We start from the raw sequence: 26,785 nt of genomic DNA on the forward strand, positions 1-26,785 counted from the left end.
CGGCAAATTCTGCCGCGTCCCCCAGTGCCGTGATGGTGGGTCAAATAGGGACCGATGATTACAAATATATAATAATCACAGCTGTGCAGAACACTGACACGTGCGAGGCCATCGCTTCAGGGATAGATTAGTACGTATTTTAAAGAAGACCACGTTGGCTGCAGGGGAGCCAGATTATTGAATGTAAACAAGCTCATTTAATTCCATCTTTTTGGATAGTATTTTGGGCTTCCCGGCTTCCCTGGTGGCTCAGAGGTTAAAGCGTCTGCCTCCAACGCGAGAGACCCGGGTTCAATCCCTGGGTCGGGAAGATCCCCTGGAAAAAAAAATGGTAACCCACTCCAGTATTCTTGCCTGGAGAATCCCATGGACGGAGAAGCCTGGTGGGCTACAGTCCACAGGGTCGCAAAGAGTCGGACACGACTGAGCGACTTCACTCACTTTCGGGCTTCCCTGTGGCTCAGACGGTAAAGTGTCTGCCTGCAACGCGGAAGACCCAGGTTCGATCCCTGGATCGGGAAGATACCCTAGAACAGAAAATGGCAACCCACTCCAGTACTCTTGCTTTGGAAAACGACAATAGTGGAGAATCTAGGGACTATAATCAGGTGACCTGCAATATTTGTGCCGCTGAGAGCTCAAGAGGCTATTCCCTAGAGATCCCTCTGGTCCACTGACAGCACTGCAACCTTTCTCAGAACTAGAGGCTCAAGAGACTTCTGCTGCTGAGGGATAAATTCCGGAGGGAAGGAGGAGGAAGGCGGGAGTCCTTTCCAGGTGAGAACTACAGGAGACAGGAGTGAAAGAAGGAAACTATGGCAGAGTGTTTTAAGAGCAGAGGCTTTTGAATGGAGCTGACCTGGATTGCAGTCCCAGTGCTTTTTGCTATTGATGACGTGCTGTGGTTCATGGGGTTGCAGAGTCGGACACGACTGAGCAACTGAGCTGGCTTTAGACAGTTTGTTTTTTAACCTAAGCCTGTTTTTTAGGGCTTCCCTGGTAGCTCAGAAGGTAAAGAATCTGTCTGCAATGCGATAGACCTGGGTTCGATCCCTGCATGGCAAAGACCCTCTGGAGAAGAAAATGGCACCACACTCCAGTATTCTTGGCTGGGAAAATCCCATGGACAGAAGAACCTGTCTGGCTACAGTCCATGGAGTCGCAGAGTTAGAGACGACTCAGCAACTAACACTTAAGTCCTTAAGTGTGTTTTTATCATATACCATAGGTACAAAACAGAGATAACAAAAGTCCACTATAATGTTATAAAGGAATTTTCATTATTAAACTTTTAAACAATGTTTAATGATGAAATCATTCTAACAACTGTCTATTCACTGCTTACAATTCCCACTAATTTTAGTTCACCCCTATCTAATGCCAAGGAGGCCTTGAGTCCAAGTTCCTTACAACAGTATAACCTACACCTCAAAGTTGAATGGGAGAAAATGTGATTAGCTGAAGGCCTTGATTCAAAATGTTTACTGCATTAAGTGAGGAACACTGAAATACTTTTTCTGGAAGATCAAGCCATTTGTGAAGCATTTAATGTTAGTATTTAATACTTAAATAAACTGTTAGGCCCAAAACTATACCAGGCCTCATAAAACTTATAGTTCCATAGTTAAGACATACAAACCCGTCTTCTTGCCTCAGTGAGGCTTTGTTAAGGTGAGATTCACCCTTGAGACAATTAATTATTGGGGTGTTTGCTTTTGGAGACTGTTATACAATACAGGTAAGGCAATTTATGATGAAAGTTTCCTAATTGCTATGGCTCCCCCTACGTGAAATGCTCTAGACAACCTCAAGGAAGGAAGATGTGAATTATTACACATTAGATAACATGAAGTTTTAATCTCTATTATAGATTCTTAATGCCCCTGTTTTGATTTCTCTTAGTTCTCAATACTTGTGAATCTTCTGAAGGGCTTTAAAAAGCCAGGAAGGAAGAAGGAGGTGTCACCTTTACATATATGGAATAAACAGTACAGTAACAATGGCTATTGGGGGCTTGCCAGGTGGCTCAGTGGCAAACAATCTGCCTGCCAAGCAGGAGACTTGGGTTCAACCCCTGGGTCAGGAAGATCCTCTGGAAAAGGAAATGGCCACCCACTCCAGTATTCTTGCCTGGAATATCCCATGGACATAGAAGCCCAGCAGGTTACAAGAGTATATAAAATAGCATGGGGTCACAAAAGAGTCAGACACCACCTAGTGACTAAACAATAGTTATTATCAATAAGCAGATGCTGCAGTAAGCTTTTTTCATGTTTAACTTACTGAATTCTTATAGTTACCATTATTTCCCCCATTTTACAGATGGGTAAACTGGGGCAGAGAGAACTTGTCAAAGGTTCTAAAACCAATTACTGGCATAACTGTTGTCAGAACCCACTGAATCTGGATCCCGAGCCTGTTTAAGCTCTTAACTACTATGCTATGCAATAATGATCTCTCCCACTGTACAGGGGAACTTGTCAAAGAACAATAGCTCTCACTCATCTGTTTTTAAAATCATTTTTATTGAAGTACTGTCATCCCTTCGTCCACAGGGGATTGGCTCCAGGACCCCCAGATACCGAAATCCTTGGATGCTCATTTCTTATATAAAATAGCATAGTATTTGCATGTAATCCATGCACATCCTCCCACATACTTTAAATGATCTCTAGAATGCTTACAATACCTAATACAATGTAAATGCTATATAAATAGTTCTCAAGTACAGCAAATTCAAGTTTTGCTTTTTCAAACCTTCTGGAAATTGTTTTTTCCAAGTATTTTTGATCTAAGGTTGGTTGAATCCATGGATGTGGAACCTGCACATACAGAGGGCTGACTATAATATACATCTCATTGATCCATTTTTACAATTAACTGTTTAGCAACTTTATTCTATGATGCTAGGAAAATGTTTAAAATCGTTTCTGGAGAATATTAACCCCAGGAGAATATTTATGTAAAATTAAGGATACAATTTTAGGGAATTTAGAAGACCACTGAAGCCCATCCATGAAACCTCTAGGGACCACATGGGCCAAAGGTTAAAAAAACCCTTAGCCACTCTAAAACCTTACTTGAGAGTTTGGAATTTAAACTTAAATGATGATTATAGTAATTCTGCTGCTCAGTGTTGTCCATCCTTTCTTAATTTTCCAATAGTACTGCTGGTCTTATCATCTTGGTTTCTTACATGAAAGTCAAAGTGTTAATCACTCAGTTATGTCCGACTCCTTGCAGCCCCATGGACTATAGCCCTCCAGGCCCCTCTGTCCATGGAATTCTCCAGGCAAGAATACTAGAGTGGGTAGCAATTCCCTTCTAAGGGGATCTTCCCGACCCAGGGATTGAACCCAGGTCTCCCAAACTGCAGGCAGATTCTTTACTGTCTGAGCCACCAGGGAAGGTTTCTTGCATAGTTATGAATAAAAATGGGGGAAGGCAGGGGAACTAAACCAGCAGCTACTAATAAGCATTATAAACACACAGGTATATTGTGCCCTAAGTAAATCCAGTTAAGATGGAAAATATTAGATTTTTAATTCTATCAACATATGCACACAGGCTTTTTGTAGTGCATTTGAAAAAAGATTCTAAATTACTTAATAGAACAAAGTAGGATATACTTTTTTAGGAGCATAATTAAATAATCCAAACACTTATACAGTATGTGCAGTCCTTTAAATGGAAAATCAAGGAGAGATGAAAAAATAAGACTCAAGTATTTAAAATAACTCCAAAAGACTTGATATATTTCACTACGTAAAATTTATTTGCTTTTTTTAATAAAAAATGTATAACACCAGCACCTACTCTTCAATCAGTTAATTTATGAAACCGTTGTTTTGTAGAATACACATTGGCATTAAACAGTTTAAGGAAATGTAACAGCTATCTACAAAAAAGTTAATTTTGATTTTATTCCCCCCACTTTTTTATGAGTCTGCACACATAAATGAAACAGTTTATGAGTCTGCACACATAAAACAAAAATTTAAATTTTCAAACATTTTATATTCAGTAATGAAAAAGAAATACACTGTTTTCTTGCTATGGTATTTATAAAGGACTTAAAAGTTTCAAGTTAAAAAAAAAGGTACTAGGATAACTCTGCTGTATCTTACAACAGCATTTTTATATAGAACGATTTAATCGGCATGCAACTTCTCTATGTTGTCACATACCTGTAATTTAGGGGAAATTATACCCATTTTACAGAAAAAAATCCCAATACATATACTGCAATAAGCTCAAAGCAATGTTAAAAAGACCAGGGTGAACAGCACACAAAAAATTGTTTTCTTATAAATTATTAACTGGAATTCTTGATCATGAAGTAGGCACGGGGAGCTCTAGTCCTCAGGGCTTTGCTCTCTGGAAGAACACCTGTAAATAAGGTATTAGTTCACTTAGTACTGATGTCAGATGATTGTCACCTTTTACCTCAAGAAGGGCTCCATGTTACTTACTGGGTGCTAGTCACACTTCTAAAACATTTCATATACTCCATAAATCCACACATAATACAAGCCAACAACTTTCTCTTCTAGACAACTTGGTGAAGTTTAGAGATAACTAATATTGTCCCTACTCAATTGGGAAACTCGTGAAAATATGGTGCTACCTTCAGTGCTATGAGAGTCAAGCAGTGAGAGGAAAACACGCTCTTGAGAATGGTTTGCCAACTGGCACTACTGTCAAAGTTAACGCTAGGAAATTAAATTTTGAAGAAGAAACAAACAAGTCAAAGCTAAAGATAGCAGGTGTTATCCCTTAACTAGTTATTTGATTATTAAAAAAATACTTTCAATTTAACATCTAAGACTATGAATGTGTAGGCCAGAGGCTGTGCTAAGCACTGGCTCAATATTACTCCCTTCCATAGCTGGGTTCATGTTAAGTAAGCACCAGAGTAAATAGAAGGCAGTAAACTCATCATGGATAAGGACCACATTCATCATTATATCTGTAACACCTAGTAGATCAGACATTCATATAATAATTATTAACTATCTAAGTGGAGAGAAAAGAATCATCACTATATAAGCAAAACATAGAGGCCATGATTAAGATTAGCCTTGAAGAATGGGTAGAATTCCTAAAGGAAAAGAGTGCTAATAAGGCAGAATATTTGAAGAACAGCAGGAATAGTAAGGGATATTCCTGCAAGAAAAAACAAAAAAAGTAGTCTGAGCTCAGAATCTTGGGGGTGGGGGGGGGTGGGGGGTGGCGGGGAAGGCACCTAAATGCCAAATTAAAGAATTTGTTACTGTTTAGTCAACAGTTAAGCCTATGAAGATCATGAAGAAAAGGAATGAATTTCAGAAAACTTTTCAATGTTTTCAAATGGATCAGCTTGGATAGAACAAGGGAAGGGAAATCAGAGTGTTCTTAGAGAACAGAAGCCTACACCAGAGTGGCAGCAGGGGAGACAGAAAACAAGTGAGACAGTGGGGAGGAAACAATCAGCAAGATCTAAGGATTAATCAGACAGGAACAGAGGAGGCTCAAAAGAAGGAACTTCATTTTTTTTCCAACTAGAAGAATAATGCCATAGAGAAGCTGCGCTTGGGAGGAAGACTATTAAATGCTGTTGGGATGAATATACTTGGAGCACAAGCCTCCTATAATGTACCTAGACCTGCTGGAACAGATACCTCTAACAGAGTTACAATTTATTTTTAGTCCTTTAACCCAGTGTGATGATCAGTTACTTAACAGAGGTTACTTCCACAGGTACTTTGCTTTCATGGGGAACTGGGAAAAGAGAGGGTTCCCAATGATAAACAGTAACTCTCTTCTCATAAACTCTTTGGTCAGTTTAAGCTGAGAAACTATTACTAGGGGAAAAACTGGCAAGGGAAGATGGCAGAACCGAAGTTTAAGGATAGCACACTTATTTATCAGTGAAGTCCCCTGACTTGAATGCCTTTGGCAAAAGGACCAGGGAGCCATTAAGTTACTTATCACTAAGAAATTTAGCACATGCTTTACCCTGAAATTTGTTGAACATAATTAATAAAGTAAAGAACAGTTCCTCAAGCTGTCACACTATAACTTTAATTCCAGACCATGAGCTCCTTGTGGGCAAGGAAAGTCACTCATACTGGTATCTGCAGCAGTTAGGACAGTATGTGTTACATAACAAGGCAGTCACAGAGTGCTGACTGAATGACCAGCTGGGTGAGGGTAAGATAGCTGTTTCATGGATTTAACTGTAGAAATGAATATCAAATAAATACTTGGAGATTGGTTTGGTTAATTCAGTGGTTTTATGACTATAAAAAGAGCCTTAATGTCCATTTTGCAAATTTGAAAGTTTCAAGATAGGATATAACCAAGTAACTCATACTTCTGTTTTTTTATTTTTAGTTCCTTACTTTCAACTCAATATGGGTAATTGTTCTTAAATATTACTTGTTCTCCCAATTCTCTAGTACCTAGTTAGTTACATCACAAAACTGAAAGGAAATGACATTTTCGTATCAACATGGTCAGGCATATACAATTCAGTGTGCTTATCTAACTTCCTCTAACCTTTTGTAGGAGCTCAGCTGAAAGGGCCTTCACATAAAACTGAAATGTAGTAATAGCTATTAATTGTGGATTCTTAGAAGCAGGTTTTAGAGCAAAGAGATCCCAAATATGTAACTATGTAACTGTTGGTCAAACTACAGTATGATACAGTATACTGTAGCATGTATTGGCTCTGAAACACTACCTAATCGTATGAAGATATGTAAGTTTTCCAAATACCTACCTTTAAGTAGTTTTTAAAAACTTTAGCATCAGGCTGTTGAAGTGCTTGACAAAACTCCTGAGGGGCCAGGAGGGGAGGAGAGATAAAAGAATGAGTCATTTGTATTAAATTCATCAAAATTCAAAACCACAATATTCTTTTAAAATTGTGATAATAAAATCATAAAACTGACCATCTTAACCACATATACGGTACAGCACTGTTAACTATATGCACTGTCATGCACCAGATTTCAAGAATTTTTCATCTTGCAAAACTAAAACTCCACACCCACTGAAAAGTCCCCGTTCCCCCCTTTCTCCCCAGCCCCCACCCCCTGGCCACCAACATTCTACCTTCTGTTTCTAAGAGTTTGACCACTTTAGATACTTCATTTAAGTGGAATAATACAATATCTGTTTTTGTGATTGGCTTATTTCATTTAGCGTAACGTCCTCAAGGTTCATCCATGTTGTAGCATACGACAAAATTTCCCTTTTTGTTTTAAAGGCTGAACCATATCTGTTCTATGTATATACCACATTTGGCTTATCCATTCACCCATCAACAGACATTCAGGTTGCTTCACATCTTCAGTATTCATATTATAATTTATCAAAATTAACCTGAACAGTTCCTCACCAAAAAGGTTATAAGACATTTTCAAATGTAATACTTCTCAGACAGGCTGTTTTCACATTAAGAGAACATGGATGCTCTGGGGAAGATGGACTCTTGCCTCAGAAGGGTGAGTGGGACAAAAATTACATGGCTATGGATGTTCTCATCTAGTAAAAGGGTAACTGCGAGGAGCCAGACCAAACGAAAAAGAGAAAATTCTCCTCAATAGAACTGTTCAAGAAGCGCAGTCAGATGCCATATGACAAAAGGGAAAACTGGGAATCATTATCTTTTACAAGCAAATTATTAGATACTTTGCTTCATTTAGGAACCTAGGAAACTATTTGAGCTCTTCAACATTGAGTGGTATATTTCTGTTCCTGATGCATTAAGATCATAAGTAATTAGTAGCATACCTTTTTATAAAATATTAATTTACTTATGTAACAAATGGTAAATGAGAAACTTAACACCCAAGTTAAAGATATGTCATAAAATTAGAGACCATAAATTAAAAATTAATTTTGTGAGTATTTTTATGTGAGGTCTATTTTTCACTCAGTTTTTTAGTGCCTTTTATAAAACAGCATTATAAAATACTATTGATGAAGAAACAATCCTTAGAATCTACACAAGAGATCCTAACTCTAGTTTCAATCGGGACTTTGATACCTCATTAGAACTATGTGCTATTGCACAAGAGGTCTGGATAACTAGATGCTCAGAGAACAACTGAATGCCATCATAAAAATGTGCCACTTACCTCAAAATATGATTTCAAATTCACAAGCTAAGCATAGGTGAGCTTGGTCTGTGTAAAATTAACCACCTGGCACAAACCTTCAGACCATGCACTCATGTGCCACAGTCCCTTCTGGCAGTCTGGGGAGCCTATTAGACCACTTTCAGAATGTTTTAAAAAATACTCTTAAAATACATGGGGTTACAAAGCAAACTAATGATAATGAATTATGCTTATGAAATATATTTGTGATATGTGGCAGAATAATAAGACTTACTGACTTAGATAACAAGGTCTAGTGGCTATTTCAAGATCTCTGGGACAATGTAATGTGATATAAAAATATCTGTGATTCTTATGAGTGACAAAGTCACAGGCAACGTGAATACTATTATGATCTGTCACCTACACAATGGTAGGAAATTAAATTTCTGTTAGACGGAAAAGAAAAAGACATTTTTTTCCCCCATTCAATTTCACAGACCCTCTGATGTTTGGACTTTGGCTATCCTATGTGTATTAAGTCAAGGTGAATGTAATTGTTCTGGCTTTCTTTTTTCTTTTAAAGCCTTTTTATTGATTTTGTTACAATAATGATTACGTTTTGGTCTTTTGGCCAAGAGGTATGTGGGATCTTAGCTTCCTGACCAGGGATGGAACCTGTACCCCCTGCACCAGAAGGTGAAGTCTTAACCACTGGACCACCAGGGAACTTCCAGGTTTGGCTTTCTCCAATCAAAATTTAAAGTGAATTACAGTGGCTCAGTAGCAAAGAATCCACCTGCCAAGCAGGAGATGCAGGTTCAATCCCTGGGTTGGGAAAATCCCTTGGAGAAGAAAATGGCCACCCACTCCAGTATTCTTGCCTAGGAAATCCCATGGAGAGAGGAGCCTTGTGGGCTCCAATCCATGGGATCACAAAGAATTGGACATGACTTAGGGACTAAACAACAACTTCTTTAATTAAGATTAAGAGGAAAATCTGCTACAACAGCTCTTACCTGAATTATCTCTGGAGCTACTTGCAAGGAAGGCAGGTATTCCTGTTGAAGATACTGAACACATTCTGGGCCCTGAAAATTAAATTGGAATAATATGTGAATACTTTAAATACAATATGGTATTTTGATTAAGAACACAGATTCTAAAGCCAGACTGCTTTGAAGCCTGGCTCTAGCTAACTTCTAGTAACTTGGGTAGGTTACTTAATCTCCCTGAGCCTCAGTTTCTGAAAAAAATGGAGTTATTGTGAGGATTGGATGAGTTAACAAACATAATGCTGCTAGAATAACACTTAGCACTCAGGACATATTAACATTACGCGACTCAACAAATATTCTTTTAAATGCAAGAGATCACAAAACCAGAGTCTGACTCACAGGACTGAACAAGAAAGCAAAGAGAGGTGCTCCCATTTTATCAGAGTGGACTACTGGCACGCTGGGGGAAGCCTGAGGGTAGTGCCAGGAAAGTTAACATCTTTAGAAATGAAAATGTAAGCAAGAAAGAATAAATGCTGCATAGGAGATAACAGCAATAAAAGCACACCTCCTTCTTCCTGTTCAATAAACTAGGAAACAGGAATTTAGTAGCCAGGTGAGGAAACTAAGACACAGGAAGATAGGGTGATTTGTCCAGTTTCTGTTAATTAAGTCTGTACTAAATACTAAATAAACAGCAGGTCATTTGATATCTTAAACCATTGTCCTTTGTTGCCAACTGCTAGTACTTCTAGATGCTAAAACTTTCGGAATAGTTATCTGGCTTTTTAAGGGTAAACTTGGCAGAGGGAGGGGAGAAGAGTTCCACAAACTCACCCCTAATCTCCACCCCTTCTCAACACCTACAAAGGACTTAGGACACAGTTTGAGAACGCCTTTCTTATAGCACTCTGTTGCTGAGACAGTGGCCTCAACCGAATGCAATAAACCCAATATTCAGAAAACAAGCAAACAAAATCCCTGCTAATTTCATCTTCAAACTTGAATTTAACTTAAATGCTTTAATATGTTGATTATTCCAACCTAGTACAACTGAAAGGATGCTATCAAAACAAAAGCAATCCAACTCTCCTCAATGTACTTCTCCCGGGGCATTAATATCTGGATTTCCTGTTAACATTATTGCTCCTGAATCAAAGGCTTTCTTTATGTTTCCTTATCTACCTTGACTCCTGACCCACTAGCCCGATCAATCCAGGTCACAATTTAACGATCCTTCTAAGGAAACTTGTTCCTGAGAGGAGATAATACTGGGCTGTTTGTGCAAGTTTCTCATATCACTTCTACTTTCCTTCTCATTTTTTATTCTATTCCTTTCCCTGTACTAATCGCCCATTCAGTGCTCATCACTGCATACAACTCCACTGTTACCACTTAAAAATGGGAGTATAGTTTTGTTTTCGTTTTTTTTTAATGAGGAAACGTAAACTTTGACCTCAAGAGGATATCAGTCAGGTAAATAAATGAGAAAATAGAAAAATGAAGTAAATAATTTTCAAATATAATGTTCCACTTGATTCAATTCTGTGTGTCTAAAGAACAACTCTGAGGACAAGATAAACACTTCCGAATTGTAAATATCATTCTAACTGTCTGCTATTCCTCATTCTCCTTGACTCTCTAGCATCTAACAATGTTAACCAGTCTTCTCTCTCATGACTCTATTCCCTAACTTTCATACCTTTGGTCCTAGCTTTCTGTTGACTCTTGCTTTAGCCAAAGTTCTTTCTGTCCTGGTCTTAGAAAGTCTCATTCATTCTTACTACTCCATCTTAACAAACTACAACCTGAGAACTCCAAAACCAGTATTTAGTTCTAACTGCTTTTGACCCATGTTTCTAAGGGTTCTGTGTACATTTTTTCTACCTAGCTATTCTAAATTACAATCACTGCCTACTGACTTCCCAACTTCTCACATGAAACACATACCTAGTCCCAATTCGGTTTTTAGCTATTCTACCCCTATACTTTAGTTAAACAGGATGACATTATTCGCCACTAACTCTACCCTGCAACACCTGATCTGTCTTCCTACACCTGTCACAGTATCTGTGCCCAGAGTGCCAGCTCCTCCTGGTCAGTCTAATGAATCCACAGTTGTTTCACAGTCTATAAAAAAACAGAAGAATACTCCCTCTTTTTAGTATTGACTTATATACTGCCTGGGCAGATCTGCTCATTCATCTTTAGTCCCACCATGTTACATTTAATACAAATGGATTAATTTACTATACCTCTATTAAAGTACTTACTTAACACATCCAATTGAGTTTTTAAGTATTGGTCTCCCCGATTCTAAGTGAAAGTTGCTTAGTCGTGTCCGACTCTTTGTGACCTCATGGATAGCCCATGGAATTCTCCAGGCCAGAATACTAGAGTGAGTAGCTGTTCCCTTCTCCAGGGGAATCTTCCCAACCCAGGGACTGAACCCAGGTCTCCCACATTGCAGGCGGATTCTTTACCAGCTGAGCTACCAGGGAAGCCCGATTCTAAGCTCCACAAATGTTGGGGCACTGTTTATTCATGTTTATACAGGACCGTTGCTGCCCCAAACACATAGCCCTTTCCTCCCTAGCACATAATAGGTGTAGAGAAAATGCTGGATTGAAAACCCTTCAAGTCTCTCTTGGAATCAAAAATTTAAGTTCAAATGAGGGAGTGGGATGTATGGAGACTCTGAACAAAACCTCACGTGTTTATTTTGGGTGGTTGAGGGAAGGTGCTGCTCACTAGATGACTTCAGCTATGTGGGACTGCTAGTCCTGTGCTGGCATCCTGGCTTTGAGAAGTCAGAGACAGAAATCTTTGTTTAAAAATTAAAAAAAGGACCTATTTTCAAATGCTGGCAATCAACTCCCTAATTAAAAACACTATATAAAGCAAACAACACACCAGCTAGATTCAGCCCAGAATCACTTATGATTTATATAAATTGTTAGGTTAACAAGGGGACTACAAACTTCTAAAGTAGTGAAGTGCTCTAACCAACTGGTAACACTAAGAAGTTGGACAAATCTGTGAAGAACCTACCAGGTAGTGAAACCAGGGATTGTGAAATTCTGGTTAAGATTTTTCTTGTTATTTGTCAAACCAAACAAATATACATTTTAACTTTCCGGTTATCCCAAATGTGAAAGACAATAAAAGATACTACTTCTTTCGTTCAACCCCACCCTCACATCCAAGATAGTCGAAAGCAAAGTTAATCAATTTTCATAAAAGATAGTTTTCAAGAATAAGACATACGCAATTAAAACTATAAAAAATAAACATGCAAGCTGAAAATAAGGGGGCAGGAAGTACAAAGCTTACCCGTTTGAGATGAATTGTTTTCAGTGTCACCGCACACTCAGATAAAGCCTATGAAAAGCAAGTTTAAGAAATTTAATACAGTCAATTCTTAAATACTGATCCTACATTTCTTTCCCTCGCCACTGTTCACTAACATTTACTGCCAAAGAAAAGATGGAGAAAGGAATGGTAACAGACAGGCAAAAGGAACAAATGAGTTAGACAGAAAAATACAAAACTACTGTCTTAATGTAGTGCATTATAATTAAGAAATCAAGCTTTTACTTGGTCCTAGGGAAATGAATAAAGGGTAACTGCTTGACATTAAGCATTCTAAAGATGAGATTTGGGGAAACTATCAAATGAGGAAGAGAAAGTTACTCTCTTAATGATTAAGAAAAAAAAAACCCAACATTAAGCACAAGTTTTAGAATGAAAGAAGTGGCAGGAAACTAGTAACCCAACCAAGCTTTAAAGAATGTTTGCATCGTGTACCCTTTCACAGTCCTAGAAAAAGTCCTGGTTGTTAAAATTGCAGGAGCTACATTTTATACAGTTAGCTTTAATATCAAGATTTAGGAAGAATTCACAAAAGGTCCAAATGGTATCATCAATGTTTAAAAAAATTTTTTTAATGAATATTCTAATTTGAAATTATTATTTTTTAAAGGCACTGAAATCTAATATAATCAGCCTGGCATTAAGGAAGAAATTGTGAATTAGAATACATGAGATCTAAGAAGGTCTAAAGAGATTCCTAGGTGCTTACCAATACTGTTTGTGCATCTGCCAGATCAAAGGTTTGTTTTAAAGGTGCTAGGAAACATGCAGGGACAATGTGCTTATAAACAAAATCAGCAAATCCCACTGGTCCATCTTTACCTCCTGTTAAGAAAATTCAAATTTTCATCTTGTATAATAATGAAGTCATTTAATTTATCACCAGTGAAAATCAACTCCCAGAGCCTGTCTATGTTAGGACTAGGATCCCATTTCATCTCTTTTGTCTTAGGAAACAGGTTGGGGAATGAAGAATTTTTTTAAAAATTATATTTATTTTTGACTGTGATGGGTCTTTGTTGCTGTGTGGGCTTTTCTCTGTTGAGGCATGGGCCCTAGGGCACGCAGGCTTCAGCAGTTGCAGCTCCTGGGCTCTTGAGTACAGGCTCAATAGTTGTGATGCACGGGCTTAGTTGCTCCAAGGCATGTGGGATCTTCCTGGATCAGGGATCAAACCTGTATCTCCTGCATTGGCAGGCAGACTCTTTTACCACTGAGACACCAGGGGAAGCCCCAAAATTTTTTAAAAAAGAATTATCTTACCCCAGAGTTCTACCAACTTGGAAAGGATAATAAAACATGTTTTCTGAGCAATGGGATCTGGATATTCTACTGCTCCTTGAATAACAGTAACCAGCACTCGTTCTACATTCTCTGCACCTGAAGAGAAAAACCTGAGTTCAATCTGAAAAAGAACTAGAAAGGCAATCTGAAGTTCTGATTTCATATATAGTAACAAGACAAAAGCATTTGCAGGGTTGATAAGAGCCCTCAATTTTTATTATCCTGGCTCTCTAAATTTCAAGTATGAAACATTGAAAAATTACTATTCCCTCATTATCCCGCCCTCTGGACTTCCATATAGCAAAATTCTCTATGTGGACCCCTGTAGTCCATTTCTGATAGCTTACTGACCAGAGACAATTCAATATTCAGTTACATAACTAATTGCTGGCCACAGTCATTAAATTTCTCCAAAAATCCCCCAGACACTAATGTGTTAATTAAAAAAAAAAAGCAAAGTGGACAGTAAGATTCAATTGTCAGGTCAATTCTAGCAAGAAGCCATCACAGTATTACACTATGAAGGAATCAACTAATATAGCTTTAGGCAAACAAAGAACATTCTCTAGACTAAAACACATACTGGAACACACAACCAAGCCACAGTAAATATAAAAGGATAGAAATTATTTCAAGTATCTTTTCTGACCACAATGGCATGAAACTAGAGATCAATCACAGAAAGAAAAATGAAAAACAACTCCAGGGGATCTTCCTGACCCAGGGATCGAACCCAGGTCTCCCGCATTGCAGGCAGACGCTTTAACCTCTGAGCCACCAGGGACTCAAAAAAACAAACAAAAAAACACAAAACACACACACACAAAAAAACAACTATGTGGAAATGAAACAACATGCTACTAAAAAACCAATGGGTCAATGAGGAAATCAAAGAAGAAAAAAGAAAAAATAATACTGAAGCAAGTGATAATGAAAAACTACCATACAAAAACCCACAGGATGCAGCAAGAGCAGCCTTAAGACAGAAGTTCCTCATGATCTAGGCCTTCCTCAAAAACACAAGAAAAGTCTCAAACAATGTGACCTACCACCTAAAAGAATTAGAACAAGAACAAACAAATCCTGAAGTCAACAGAAGGAAGGAAACAAATATCAGAGAAAAGACACAGATTAAATAGAGATTAAGAAAGATTAAAAAGGCAATAAAAGCAGGAGATGGTTTTTCGGAAGGGATAAACAAAATCAACAAACCTGTAGCTGGTCTCATCAAGAAGGAAAAGGACTCAAATAAACAAAATGAAAAATGAAAAATAACAACCAGTACTACAGAAATTAAAAAAAAATTGTAATATTACAGTTATATAGCAACAAAATGGACAATCTAGAAGAAATGGAAAAATTTCTAGAGACATACAGCCTACCAAATCTGAATTAAGAAAACACAGGTAACTTCAACAGACTGATCGTTAGAAGTGGAATAGAATCTGTCTTAAAAAAAAAACTCATGGCAAAAAAAGTCCAGGACCATTCAGCTTCACTGGGGAATTCTACCAAACAGACAAAGAACTTACACCTATCTTTTTTAAGTTCTTCCAAAAGACCAAAGAGGGGACCTAACCAACGTCATTCTATGAAGCCATCATCACCCTGATACCCAAGTCAGACAAAGACACTACAAAAAAAGAAAATTATAGGCTGGTATCTTTGATGACTATAGACACAAAAATCCTCAACAAAATATTAGCAAACTGAAGCCAATAACACATAAAAAGGATTATACTCCATGATCAAGTAAGATTTATTTCAGGGTCACAAGGATGGTTCAATATATGCAAATCAATCAATGTGACATACCACCCCAATAAAAGAAAAGACAAAAACCACATGATTATCTCAGTGGATTCAGAAAAAGCATCCGGTAAAATCAACAACCCTTCATGATAAAAACTCTCACCAGTGTGAGTACAGAAGGAGTATATCTCAACATAATAAAAGCCATTTATAACAAACCCACAGTGAATGTAATACTCAGTGGTGAAAAGCCAAAAACCTTCCTGCTCAATTTTGGAGAAAGAGAAGAATGTTCACCCTTACCACTTCTAGTCAATATAATATTGGAAGTCTCAGCCACAGCAATTAGACAAAAAAAAAAAAGAAAGAAAGAAAAGGTGGTATCCATACTGGAAGGGAGAGGTGAAACTGTCATTATAGGCAGATGACATGATGTTCTATATTGAAAACCCGAAGGACTCCACAAAAAAAATATATTAGAAAAATGAGTTCAGCAAGGCAGCAGGATACAAGTCTAATATATAGAAATCTGTCACATTTCATTAATAATTTCAGAAAAAGCAAAAAACAATCACACTTGAGATTGTGTCCAAAAAAATTTAAAAAACCACAACCAATAAATAAACCTACCAAGGAGGTAAAAGATCTATATGCTGAGGACTATAAAAAATTGATAATGGAAACTGAAGATGATTCAAAGAAATGGAAAGATATCCCATGTTCTTGGTTTGGAAGAATATTGTTAGAATGACCATACTACCCAAAGTTACCTATGGATTTAATACAATTTCTATCAAATTACCCATGGCATTTTTTGAAGAATTAGAAGAAATAACACTAAAATTTATATGGAACCATAAAAGACAGAATTGCCAAAGCAATCCTGGAAAAAAACAAAAGAAAGAACAAAGCTGGAGGCACACCCCTCCCAGACGTCCAACAACACTACAGAGCTATTGTAGTAAAAACAGCATTATAATGGCACAAAAACGAACACACAGATCAATGAAACCAAACAGAAGCCTGAGAAACACACAAACACCTACAGTCAATTAATCCACAAAGGCAAGATTATACAATAGAAAAAGACAGTCTCTTTGGTAAGTCGTGTTGAGAAAGCTAGACAGCCACTTGTTAATCAGTCAAGTTAGAACATTCCCTCATGCTGTACACAAAAATTAACGCAAAATGGCTTAAAAACCTAAATATAAGACATGACACCATCAAACTAAATCACAGCAATATTTTCTTAGGTCAGTCTCCCAAAGCAAAAGAAATAAAAGCAAAAATAAATGGAACCTAAACAAACTTATCGGCATTTGCACAGCAAAGTAAATCATAAATGAAATGAGAAGACTGGAAGAAAATATTTGCAAGTTATAAGATTGATGAGGGCTTAAATCCAAAATATGCGAACAGTTCACAGTACTCAATAACAAAAAAATAAGCAACCCCATCAAAAACTGGGCAGAAAACCTAAATAGACATTTCTTCAAAGACAAACAGATGGTCAAGAAGCACATTAAAAAGATGTGCAACATTGCTAATTATTAGAGAAATGTAAATCAAAACTACAATGAGGTTATCACCTCACAGAATGGCTATCACCAAAAAGCCTCCAAATAATACAGGCTGGAGAGCGTATGGAAAAAAGGTAGCTCTTCTACACTGATGGTGGCAATGCACACTGGTGCAGCCAGTATGGATAACAGTATGGAGGTTCTTAGAAAACTATACGTGGAGTTACCATGTAATCCAGCAATCCCACTCCTGGCTGTATACTCAGAAAAGATGAAAACTCTAATTTGAAAAGAAAGATGCACAGCAATGTTCACAGCAACACTATTTACAAAAGCCCAAACATGGAAGCAACCTAAATGTCTACCAAAAGATGAATGGATAAAGAAGATGTAGGTTATATATACAATAGGATATACTCAGTCATCAAAAATAGTGGAATATTTCAATCTGCAGCAACATGGATGAACCTAGAGACTATCCTACTAGGTAAAGTGGGTCAGACAGAGAAAGACAAGTATTATATGATACCATTTATATGTGGAGTCTAAAACATGACACAAATGAGCTTATTTACAAATAAGAAACAAGACTCATAGACATAAAAAACTTATGGTTACCAAAGAGGAAGTGGGGAGGAATAAATCAGGGGTATGAGATTAAGCTATAAACTTTAGAGATCTCTTCAAGAAAATCAGAGATGCCAAGGGAACATTTCATGCAAAAATGGGCACAATAAAGAACAGAAATGGTATGGACCTAACAGAAGCAGAAGATATTGAGAAGAGGTGGCAAGATACACAGAAGAACTATACAAAAAAGATCTTCATGACCCAGATAACCATGTGATTACTGAACTAGATCCAGACATCCTGGAACATGAAGTCGAGTGGACCTTAGAAAGCATCACTAAGAACAAAGCTAGTGGAGGTGATGGAATTCCAATTAAACTATTTCAAATCCTAAAAGATGATGCTGTAAAAGTACTGCACTCAGTATACCAGCAAATTTGGAAAACTCAGCAGTGGCCACAGGACTGGAAAAGGTCAGTTTTCATTCCAGTCCCAAAGAAAGGCAATGCCAAAGAATGTTCAAACTACTGCACAATTGCACTCATCTCATACACTTGCAAAGTAACGCTCAAAATTCTCCAAACCAGGCTTCAACAGTACATAAACCGTGAACTTCCAGATGTTCGAGCTGGTTTTAGAAAAGGCAGAGGAACCAGAGATCAAATTACCAACATCTGTTCAATCATCAAAAAAGCAAGCGTTCCAGAAAAACATCTATTTCTGCTTTATTGACTATGCCAAAGCCTTTGACTGTGTGGACCACAACAAACTGGAAAATTCTCAGAGATGGGAATACCAAATCACCTGACCTGCCTCCTGAGAAATCTGTACGCAGTGGCTCAGAGGGTAAAGCATCTGCCTGCAATGCGGGAGACCTGGGTTCAATCCCTGGGTCAGGAAGATCCCCTGGAGAAGGAAATGGCAACCAACTCCAGTACTCTTGCCTGGAAAATCCCACAGACGGAGAAGCCTGGTAGGCTACAATCCATGGGGTTGCAAAGAGTCAGACACAACTGAGCAATTTCATTTTCACTTTCAAGAAGCAACAGTTAAAAATGGACATGGAACAACAGACTGGTTCCAAATTGAGAAAGGAGTATGTCAACAATGTATACTGTCACCCTGCTTACTTAACTTCTATGCAGAGCACATCATGAGAAACGTTGGGCTGGAGGAAGCACAAGCTGGAATCAAGATTGCTGGGAGAAATATCAATAACCTCAGATATGAAGATGACACCACCCTTATGACAGAAAGTGAAGAAGAACTAAAGAGACTCTTGATGAAAGTGATAGAGTGAAAAAGTTGGCTTAAAACTCAACATTCAGAAAACTAAGATCATGGCATCTGGTCCCATTACTTCATGGCAAGTAGATGCAGAAACAACGGAAACAGTGGCTAACTATTTTGGGGGGCTCCAAAATCATGCAGGTGGTGACTGCAGCCATGAAATTAAAAGACACTTGCTCCCTGGAAGAAAAGTTATGACCAACCTAGCTGCTGCTAAGTCGCCTCAGTCGTGTCCAACTCTGTGCGACCCCACAGACGGCAGCCCACCAGGCTCCCCCATCCCTGGGATTCTCCAGGCAAGAACACTGGAGTGGGTTGTCATTTCCTTCTCTAATGCATGAAAGTGAAAAGTGAAAGTGAAGTCGCTCAGTCGTGTACGACTCTTCAAGACTCCATGGACTACAGCCCACCAGGCTCCTCCGCCCATGGGATTTTCCAGGCAAGAGTTCTGGAGTGGGGTGCCATCGCCTTCTCCGATAGCATATTAAAAAGGAAAGACACTGCTTTGCCAACAAAGGTCTGTCTAGTCAAAGCTATGGTTTTTCCAGTGGTCATGTATGGATATGAGAGTTGGACTATAAAGAAAACTGAGCGCCAAAGAATTGATGCTTTTGAACTGTGGTGTTGGAGAAGGCTCTTTAGAGTCCCTTGGACTGCAAGGAGATCCAACCAGTCTTCCTAAAGGAAATGCATCCTGAATATTCACTGGAAGGACTGATGTTGAAGGTGAAACTCCAATACTTTGGCCACCTGATGCGAAGAACTGCTGGGAAAGATTGAAACGACAGAGGATGAGATGGTTGGATGGCATCACTGACCCAATGAACATGAGTGTGAGCAAGCTCCAGGAGTTGGTGATGGACAGGGAAGCCTGGCCGTGCTGCAGTCCATAGGGTCGCAGAGAGCCAGACACTACTGAGCAACTGAACTTAACTGATGAGATTAACAGATATACATTACTAATGTATGAAATAGATAACCAATAAGGACCTACTATATAGAATAAGAACCTAGATTTAGTATCTTATAATAACCTATAATGGAAAATAATCTGAAAAAGGATATGTATATAACTGAATCATTTGGCTGTATATCTGAAGCTAACACATTGCTGGTCAACTTAAAAAAAAAGAAAAAGGAACACTGGTTTAGGAAAACAGGAACTGAATACAAATTAATTCTAAGAGCACTGAAGTGAAAGTGATCGCCACTCTGATAATAATGAACTGTCATCCTTGTGGCCAACATACAACTACTTCAAAAGTTCAGTGTTTGTTTATAATAGCCAGGACATGGAAGCAACCTAGATGTCCATCAGCAGATGAATGGACAAGAAAGCTGCAGTACATATACACAATGGAGTATTACTTAGCCATTAAGAAGAACATATTTGAATCAGTTCTAATGAGGTGGATGAAACTGGAGCCTACTATACAGAGTGAAGTAAGCCAGAAAGAAAAACACCAATACAGTATACTAATGCATATATATGGAATTTAGAAAGATGGTAATAACCCTGTATGCACAATAGTAAAAAAGACACAGATATATAGAAGTCTTCTGGACTCTGTGGGAGAGGGAGAGGGTGGGACGATTTGGGAGAATGGCATTGAAACACATATAATATCATATATGAAACCAATCACCAGACCAGGTTCGATGCATGATACAGGATGCTTGGGGCTGGTGCACTGGGATGACCCAGAGGGATGGTACAGGGAGGGAGGTGGGTTCAGGATGGGGAACACATGTACACCTGTGGCAGGTTCATGTTGATGCATGTCAAAACCAATACAATATTGTAAAGTAAAAAAATAAATAAATAAAATCATAAAAAAAAAGTTCAGTGTTTACTTCAACTAGCTCTTGCTCATACAGATGCAGAACTGTGACAAATAACAGACAATTTAGGCACTGCATGCATCCCCACCTTGATTTGCTATGACTTCACTCATTCCACTGCCTGTGACTGTTTGCAGAAAAGCAAAGTAACTCCTCCGCAACATCTGCTTCTCTAAAGCAGCAGATTGGTCGTTTTCTTCTGCTGGTCGGAGCAAAACTTCAAAAATTGCATGAAGAAGAGGCATGAACATTTGTTGTAAAAATGGGGATACCTGTATCTGAAGAGAGGAAACAACTATTACTATCTGAGAAATAAGAAAATTACTAATTTAAAATTTAGGAAAGACATGTTTTACGTAAAGCTTTTTTCCAGTTTCTATATTTAGGATACATATTTATATAATTCAGCTAGCAAACATCAATATTAAGACAAAAATCTACACAGCATATACAGTATTTAAAGCCTCAAAAATCATTAAGTTCAAACCATTTCTTACAATTCAAGATTCAGGTTCAAGTAACATGGAATCAAACATATTCCACAATCAAATATTGTCATGGAATATTGTCAAATTTAAATTCTCAATAAATGAATTCCACTGCTAAATTAGGGCTTCCTTGATAGCTCAGTTGGTAAAGAATCCACCTGCTATTTCTGCTTTATTGACTATGCCAAAGCCTTTGACTGGGTGGATAACAATAAACTGTGGAAAATTCTGAAAGAGATGGGAATACCAGACCACCTGACCTGCCTCTTGAGAAATCTGTATGCAGGTCAGGAAGCAACAGTTAGAACTGGACATGGAACAACAGACTGGTTCCAAATAGGAAAAGGAGTACGTCAAGGCTGTATATTGTCACTCTGCTTATTTAACTTCTATGCAGAGTACATCATGAGAAACACTGGACTGGAAGAAACACAAGCTGGAATCAAGATTGCCGAGAGAAACACCAATAACCTCAGATATGCAGATGACACCACCCTTATGGCAGAAAGTGAAGAGCTAAAAAGCCTCTTGATCAAAGTAAAAGAGGAGAGCAAAAAAGTTGGCTTAAAGCTCAACATTCAGAAAACTAAGATCATGGCATCTGGTCCCATCACTTCATGGGAAATAGATGGGGAAACAGTGGAAACAGTGTCAGACTTTATTTTTTTGGGCTCCAAAATCATGCAGATGGTGACTGCAGCCATGAAATTAAAAGACACTTACTCCTTGGAAGAAAAGTTATGACCAACCTAGATAGTATATTCAAAAGCAGAGACATTACTTTGCTGACTAAGGTCCATCTAGTCAAGGCTATGGTTTTTCCTGTGGTCGTGTATGGATGTGAGAGTTGGGACTGTGAAGGCTGAGCGCCGAAGAATTGATGCTTTTGAACTGTGGTGTTGGAGAAGACTCTTGACAGTCCCTTGGACTGCAAGGGGATCCAACCAGTCCATTCTGAAGAAGATCAACCCTGGGATTTCTTTGGAAGGAATGATGCTAAAGCTGAAGCTCCAGTACTTTGGCCACCTCATGCAAAGAGTTGACTCACTGGAAAAGACTCTGATGCTGGGAGGGATTGGGGGCAGGAGGAGAAGGGGACAACCAAGGATGAGATGACTAGATGGCATCACGGACTCGATGGATGTGACTCTGAGTGAACTCCGGGAGATGGTGATGGACAGGGAGGCCTGGGGTGCTGCGATTCATGGGGTCGCAAAGAGTCGGACACGACTGAGTGACTGAACTGAACTGATAGCTCAGTTGGTAAAGAATCCACCTGCAATGCAGGAGACCCTGGTTTGATTCCTGGGTCGGGAAGATCCGCTGGAGAAGGGATAGGCTACCCACTCCAGTATTCTTGGGCTTCCCTTGTGGGGGCTCAGCTGGTAAGAATCTGCCTAAAATGCACAAGACCTGGGTTCTCTCCCTGGGTTGGGAAGATCCCCTGGAGAAGGGAAAGGCTACCCACTCCAGTATTCTGGCCCAGAGAATTTCATGGGTAGCAAAGAGTCAGACATGGCTGAGTGACTTTCACTTTTACTGCTAAATTAAAAATGAATTTATATGATTGAATTCTGTGAAGGCTTTACATGGCCTTAAGCAAATACCTTAACTTCTCAGTTAAGTGTCTCAGTTTCTTCATCTATAAAAGAACAATACTTAACTTCCAAGGTTGTTACAAAATTCAAATGAATGTATAAGAAAATGCTCAGGACAGACTTTGAACATAGAAAACACTATCTTAAGTATCAGCCAATTTCATTAGCCAGCTTATGCTTTGCTTAAATTTCCTTGTACATAAAACGGACATCGAATTACTTTTAAACTACTTAAATACCCAAATTACAGTGCTTTTAATTTATTCGTTGACATTTAGTATCCAATGCAGTTTCATTTGCTTTTCTAAAACACCAAACTAATAGTTTTCTTCTGCTGCATAGAACAGAAAAGCTCTATTCTTATTAAATATCTATCGATCAGGCCCTGAGTGTCAGGGAGTATTGTAGCCATTGGGACGATAAAAATACATATGTTCCATGCCCTCAGATAACTCATATTAAAAAAAAAAAACGTCAAATGCTAAAATACATCTAAAGAGAAATATAAAAGTCAGGAGATCTTAAAGAGATTCTCTGACCTCTGAAGGTGTATGGTACCTTAAATTTGGCTGTAATCTGGTTGATAAGAGGAATGAATTCCTGGAGGTCTTTTGCTTCACAATCTTTGAGCATGTGTTCTGAAGCAGATGGAATGAAGGGAAGGACTTCTTCCTCCAGGCAAATAATCATGCGATGAAGGAAAGTGCGGACTCCACTCCTGAGAATATCCTTTTGTAAGGGACAACTGAGAGCTGGCAAGAACGTCTGTAAACAGTCCAGGTAAACTTCAGAACAGCCACATTGCTTCACAGTCTGCTTGTTGCTGAAAGCTTTGCTGGTTCGACTACATAAACAATGATCAGGTAACTGGTTTTAAGTTTATTCTTCAAGTGGTTTATGGAGTAATAAACAACAATGCACAACAAATTATAAAACTGACAAAACAAAGCAGCCAATTCTTTATTTTCCATGTCACAGTTATGTCCACTTTTAGCTAATGGTTGCTTCCAGTTACCATTCTAGAAAGGGCCCAAGTTAAATGAATGAAATGTAATTGATACAATCTCTCAAATGTGAGCCCACCTAAATATTTTACTAAAATCCTGCTGATAATATATGCAGTAAAGAGAGAAAAAAAAATCTATTTACTATGAATAGGCTCTACTACACAAACTGTAAACCACCAATTTATATTAGAAAACAATCTTAGAATTGAGTTATTTATACAATATCTCTAACACAAGCTTTTGCATGGAAGTTTTCTCTAAGTGGTTCTAATTAAAAATCACTGTAACTTTCATACTGTTATTCTTTACCAATAAAGAAGTATGTGTAGAGAGAGAAACAACAGCGTGGGTGGTTGGGACACAATGCAACAACTAATAAGAAGCCTCAGCACCTTCTCTTTAAGATTCCGTAACAGATCCCCTGATGTCATTGGTATATATACTTAAGCGAATCTCCTTAAATACATTATCAACTTAAACCAGAGAAATCAGAGAAGTTATGGATTTAGAAAGATGTCAAGTCAGAAATGCAGAATGTTATGAGATCTATTCCCTTCTTCAGCTAAATATCCTAATTTAATGAATTTAGAAATGTTTACACAATTCTCTGGACAATCCAGTTTTGGAAACATGACACACATGCCTAGTTCTAGAAAAATCTAAGTAAATGATTCTGTATATATTGAGAAAATCACTTCGCCAATTTAAATGCCAATCTTCACCAATCACACTCACCTAGCAAATCCAACAGCATGGTTGAGACAGTCTGCTAGAGATGCCTGTCGTTCTTCGTCCTGTGCCAGCATCAATTTTTCTAACAGAATTTTAAACTTCTCCATGAGTGGAGTCAACAGATTCCTCATTAATGCCTGCTTCCGCTCTGCAGGATACTCACTATTAACAATTAGCACTCCAGCTGTCTCATAGATAAATAATTGATCGTCGCTGCTCAACAAAGACTGGTAACCATTCTCCTAAAATGAAATTTAGTCTTATTTAAGTTTTAATTTGTTCAGTTCCTCCCATTTAAAAGTAAAAGAGGGACAGAAGATGTAATCTATCACATCAACTCATTAATAAAAAGAAGATTGAGTACTTGTAAATAAACTGAATTAGAGGTCAAAAGATGAGGGGTCTATTGAGATGATATCATAAATGGTCATGTAATGTAATAATCAAGTTTTCTAACTTGTTTTACTTTTATAAAATTTTCTGTTGTTAAGAGGCTAAAAGTCAGTTATACAAAGTGCTTTGAAGGTTAAGACAAAGCCCACACAGATTAATATTTTAAAGTGTTTAAGATTTAAATACAACAAACGCCACATAATAAACACATACACGAGTTGTTACTTTTGCACGTTTGAAAATAAGACTGCAAATGAAAAGATCTTATTCAAGTGTAAGCAAACATCCACTGACCCATTTTATTACTAAGTTTTGTTATTTTTCACATTTATGCAATCTGAGAGGCCAGGGGGAAGGGGAAAATATCAGAAGCCCTTCTACATCTAACACCAAAACTCCCTGTTAAGAAATTATTTACAAGCCTAGTCTTAGATAAACTGTGTGGCAGCCTTATTATATATATATATATACACATATATATAAGTATATGTATATTTTATATATGTGTGTGTGAGTGTATATACATATATAAGAATCTTCTATTTTTTAAAAGAGAACGTCCTTATTTAGAAGTAACTAAAACACTTATTAAATAACACTAGGACCAATCACGGCTCTAGGAGTTGAGATCACAAAGTTAAAGTTGTTAGATAAATACACAGTATTTATACCCCTATTAAGCAGTCAACATTCAGTAAAAGCACTGTGAATCAAGTCTTTTTACACACTAAAAAAAGATTACAGGCATAGTACAAGTTCTTGTTTCTATGTGCAATAAGAAAAACAAAAAATTTCCAATATCCATAAATATGGCATGGCTAAATATGGCTCTATGGAAGTCTTTTAATGTAGATTTCTTTAGTATGTAGGCAAATTTAACCATATAATTCACGAGTAACCTTTCATGCAATGAAATGAAATAACCCATATACCCTAAATACTGATACTTAGTTTAAAAAACAAAATATTTTATGTTTAACATTTTTGAAGTGTGGCTCCATTAGTAACTCTCACCAAAATGAAAAAAAACTTAATGTCAGTAGTTTGCTGACATTGCCAGCATTTTACACAAAAACAGATATCAGTCAAAATGCGCTTACAAGGTATCTTTTAAAGATTATTTAAATCTTTCTAGTGAAATAAATAACCGAGATATTCAGATCAAGCAGTGTTGAAATTCTTTTTACCTCAAGCCAGAATTTTAACAATAAAATTTCAGTCTACTAGTAGAAGTCACTGAGAAGCGCTTGTGTGATCACAGTACTAAACAGAGAATAATTTTGAAACTGAATATTTCTTCTCCAAAAAATACTTCACTGGCATTTAATAGTACAGAGAGCAGACCATATCTCACACTGCTAAATCTATCAGTCAAATTTTGATTCCCTTCTATTTCTTTTTTTACTCTTCTATTTCTAATACTGTTTATTTACTATACCTCAACAGAGTTTTAGTAAATAGATCTAAGCCCTACATGCCCCCCGCCAATTTTCATTTAGAAAGAAAGATACTTACCGGTGGAGAAAGCTCTAATAAATCTTGTATTCTATTCAGAATATCCTCAATGAAAGGATTCATTTGTTTACTGAATAAAGGCAAAAAGGAAAACCACAATTACATAAATAATAGTGCTTGGAGAAGTGCTGAAATATCAAATTCCTCTTTAAGGCAGAACTAAAAAAAAGTTCAGTTCTAAGGTAGTCACATGTCACCATTCAGACTAGCTATGCTTTTTTAAAACTACATATTATAACCTAAAAAAAGTAGTTTTCATACCTAGAAAAATGGTACTAGTAAAGAACAATATGACAGATTAAGTTAACGTATTTCCAAGGAATATCATCTTTAGAAT

General features: G+C 37.6%; 1 protein-coding gene across 2 annotated transcripts in view; it reads right to left on the minus strand.

The window, feature by feature from the left end:
- Positions 1-3,818: 3,818 nt before the first annotated feature.
- Positions 3,819-26,785, minus strand: part of XPOT (exportin for tRNA) — a 112,788-nt gene continuing 89,821 nt past the window's right edge. For both annotated transcript variants that reach the window (XM_068969677.1, XM_068969676.1), the window contains exons 16-25: positions 26,449-26,518; positions 24,544-24,782; positions 23,360-23,645; positions 20,804-20,993; positions 13,721-13,837; positions 13,167-13,282; positions 12,419-12,466; positions 9,107-9,178; positions 6,764-6,820; positions 3,819-4,389 (exon numbers count right to left, since the gene is read on the minus strand). In XM_068969677.1, coding sequence (XP_068825778.1) covers positions 4,363-4,389; positions 6,764-6,820; positions 9,107-9,178; positions 12,419-12,466; positions 13,167-13,282; positions 13,721-13,837; positions 20,804-20,993; positions 23,360-23,645; positions 24,544-24,782; positions 26,449-26,518 — 1,222 coding nt within the window. In that variant the 3' untranslated portion in view covers positions 3,819-4,362. The remainder of the gene's footprint in view (positions 4,390-6,763; positions 6,821-9,106; positions 9,179-12,418; positions 12,467-13,166; positions 13,283-13,720; positions 13,838-20,803; positions 20,994-23,359; positions 23,646-24,543; positions 24,783-26,448; positions 26,519-26,785) is intronic.

This window comes from Capricornis sumatraensis, chromosome 4 (genome assembly GCF_032405125.1).
Source record: "Capricornis sumatraensis isolate serow.1 chromosome 4, serow.2, whole genome shotgun sequence".
Lineage (NCBI taxonomy): Eukaryota > Metazoa > Chordata > Mammalia > Artiodactyla > Bovidae > Capricornis > Capricornis sumatraensis.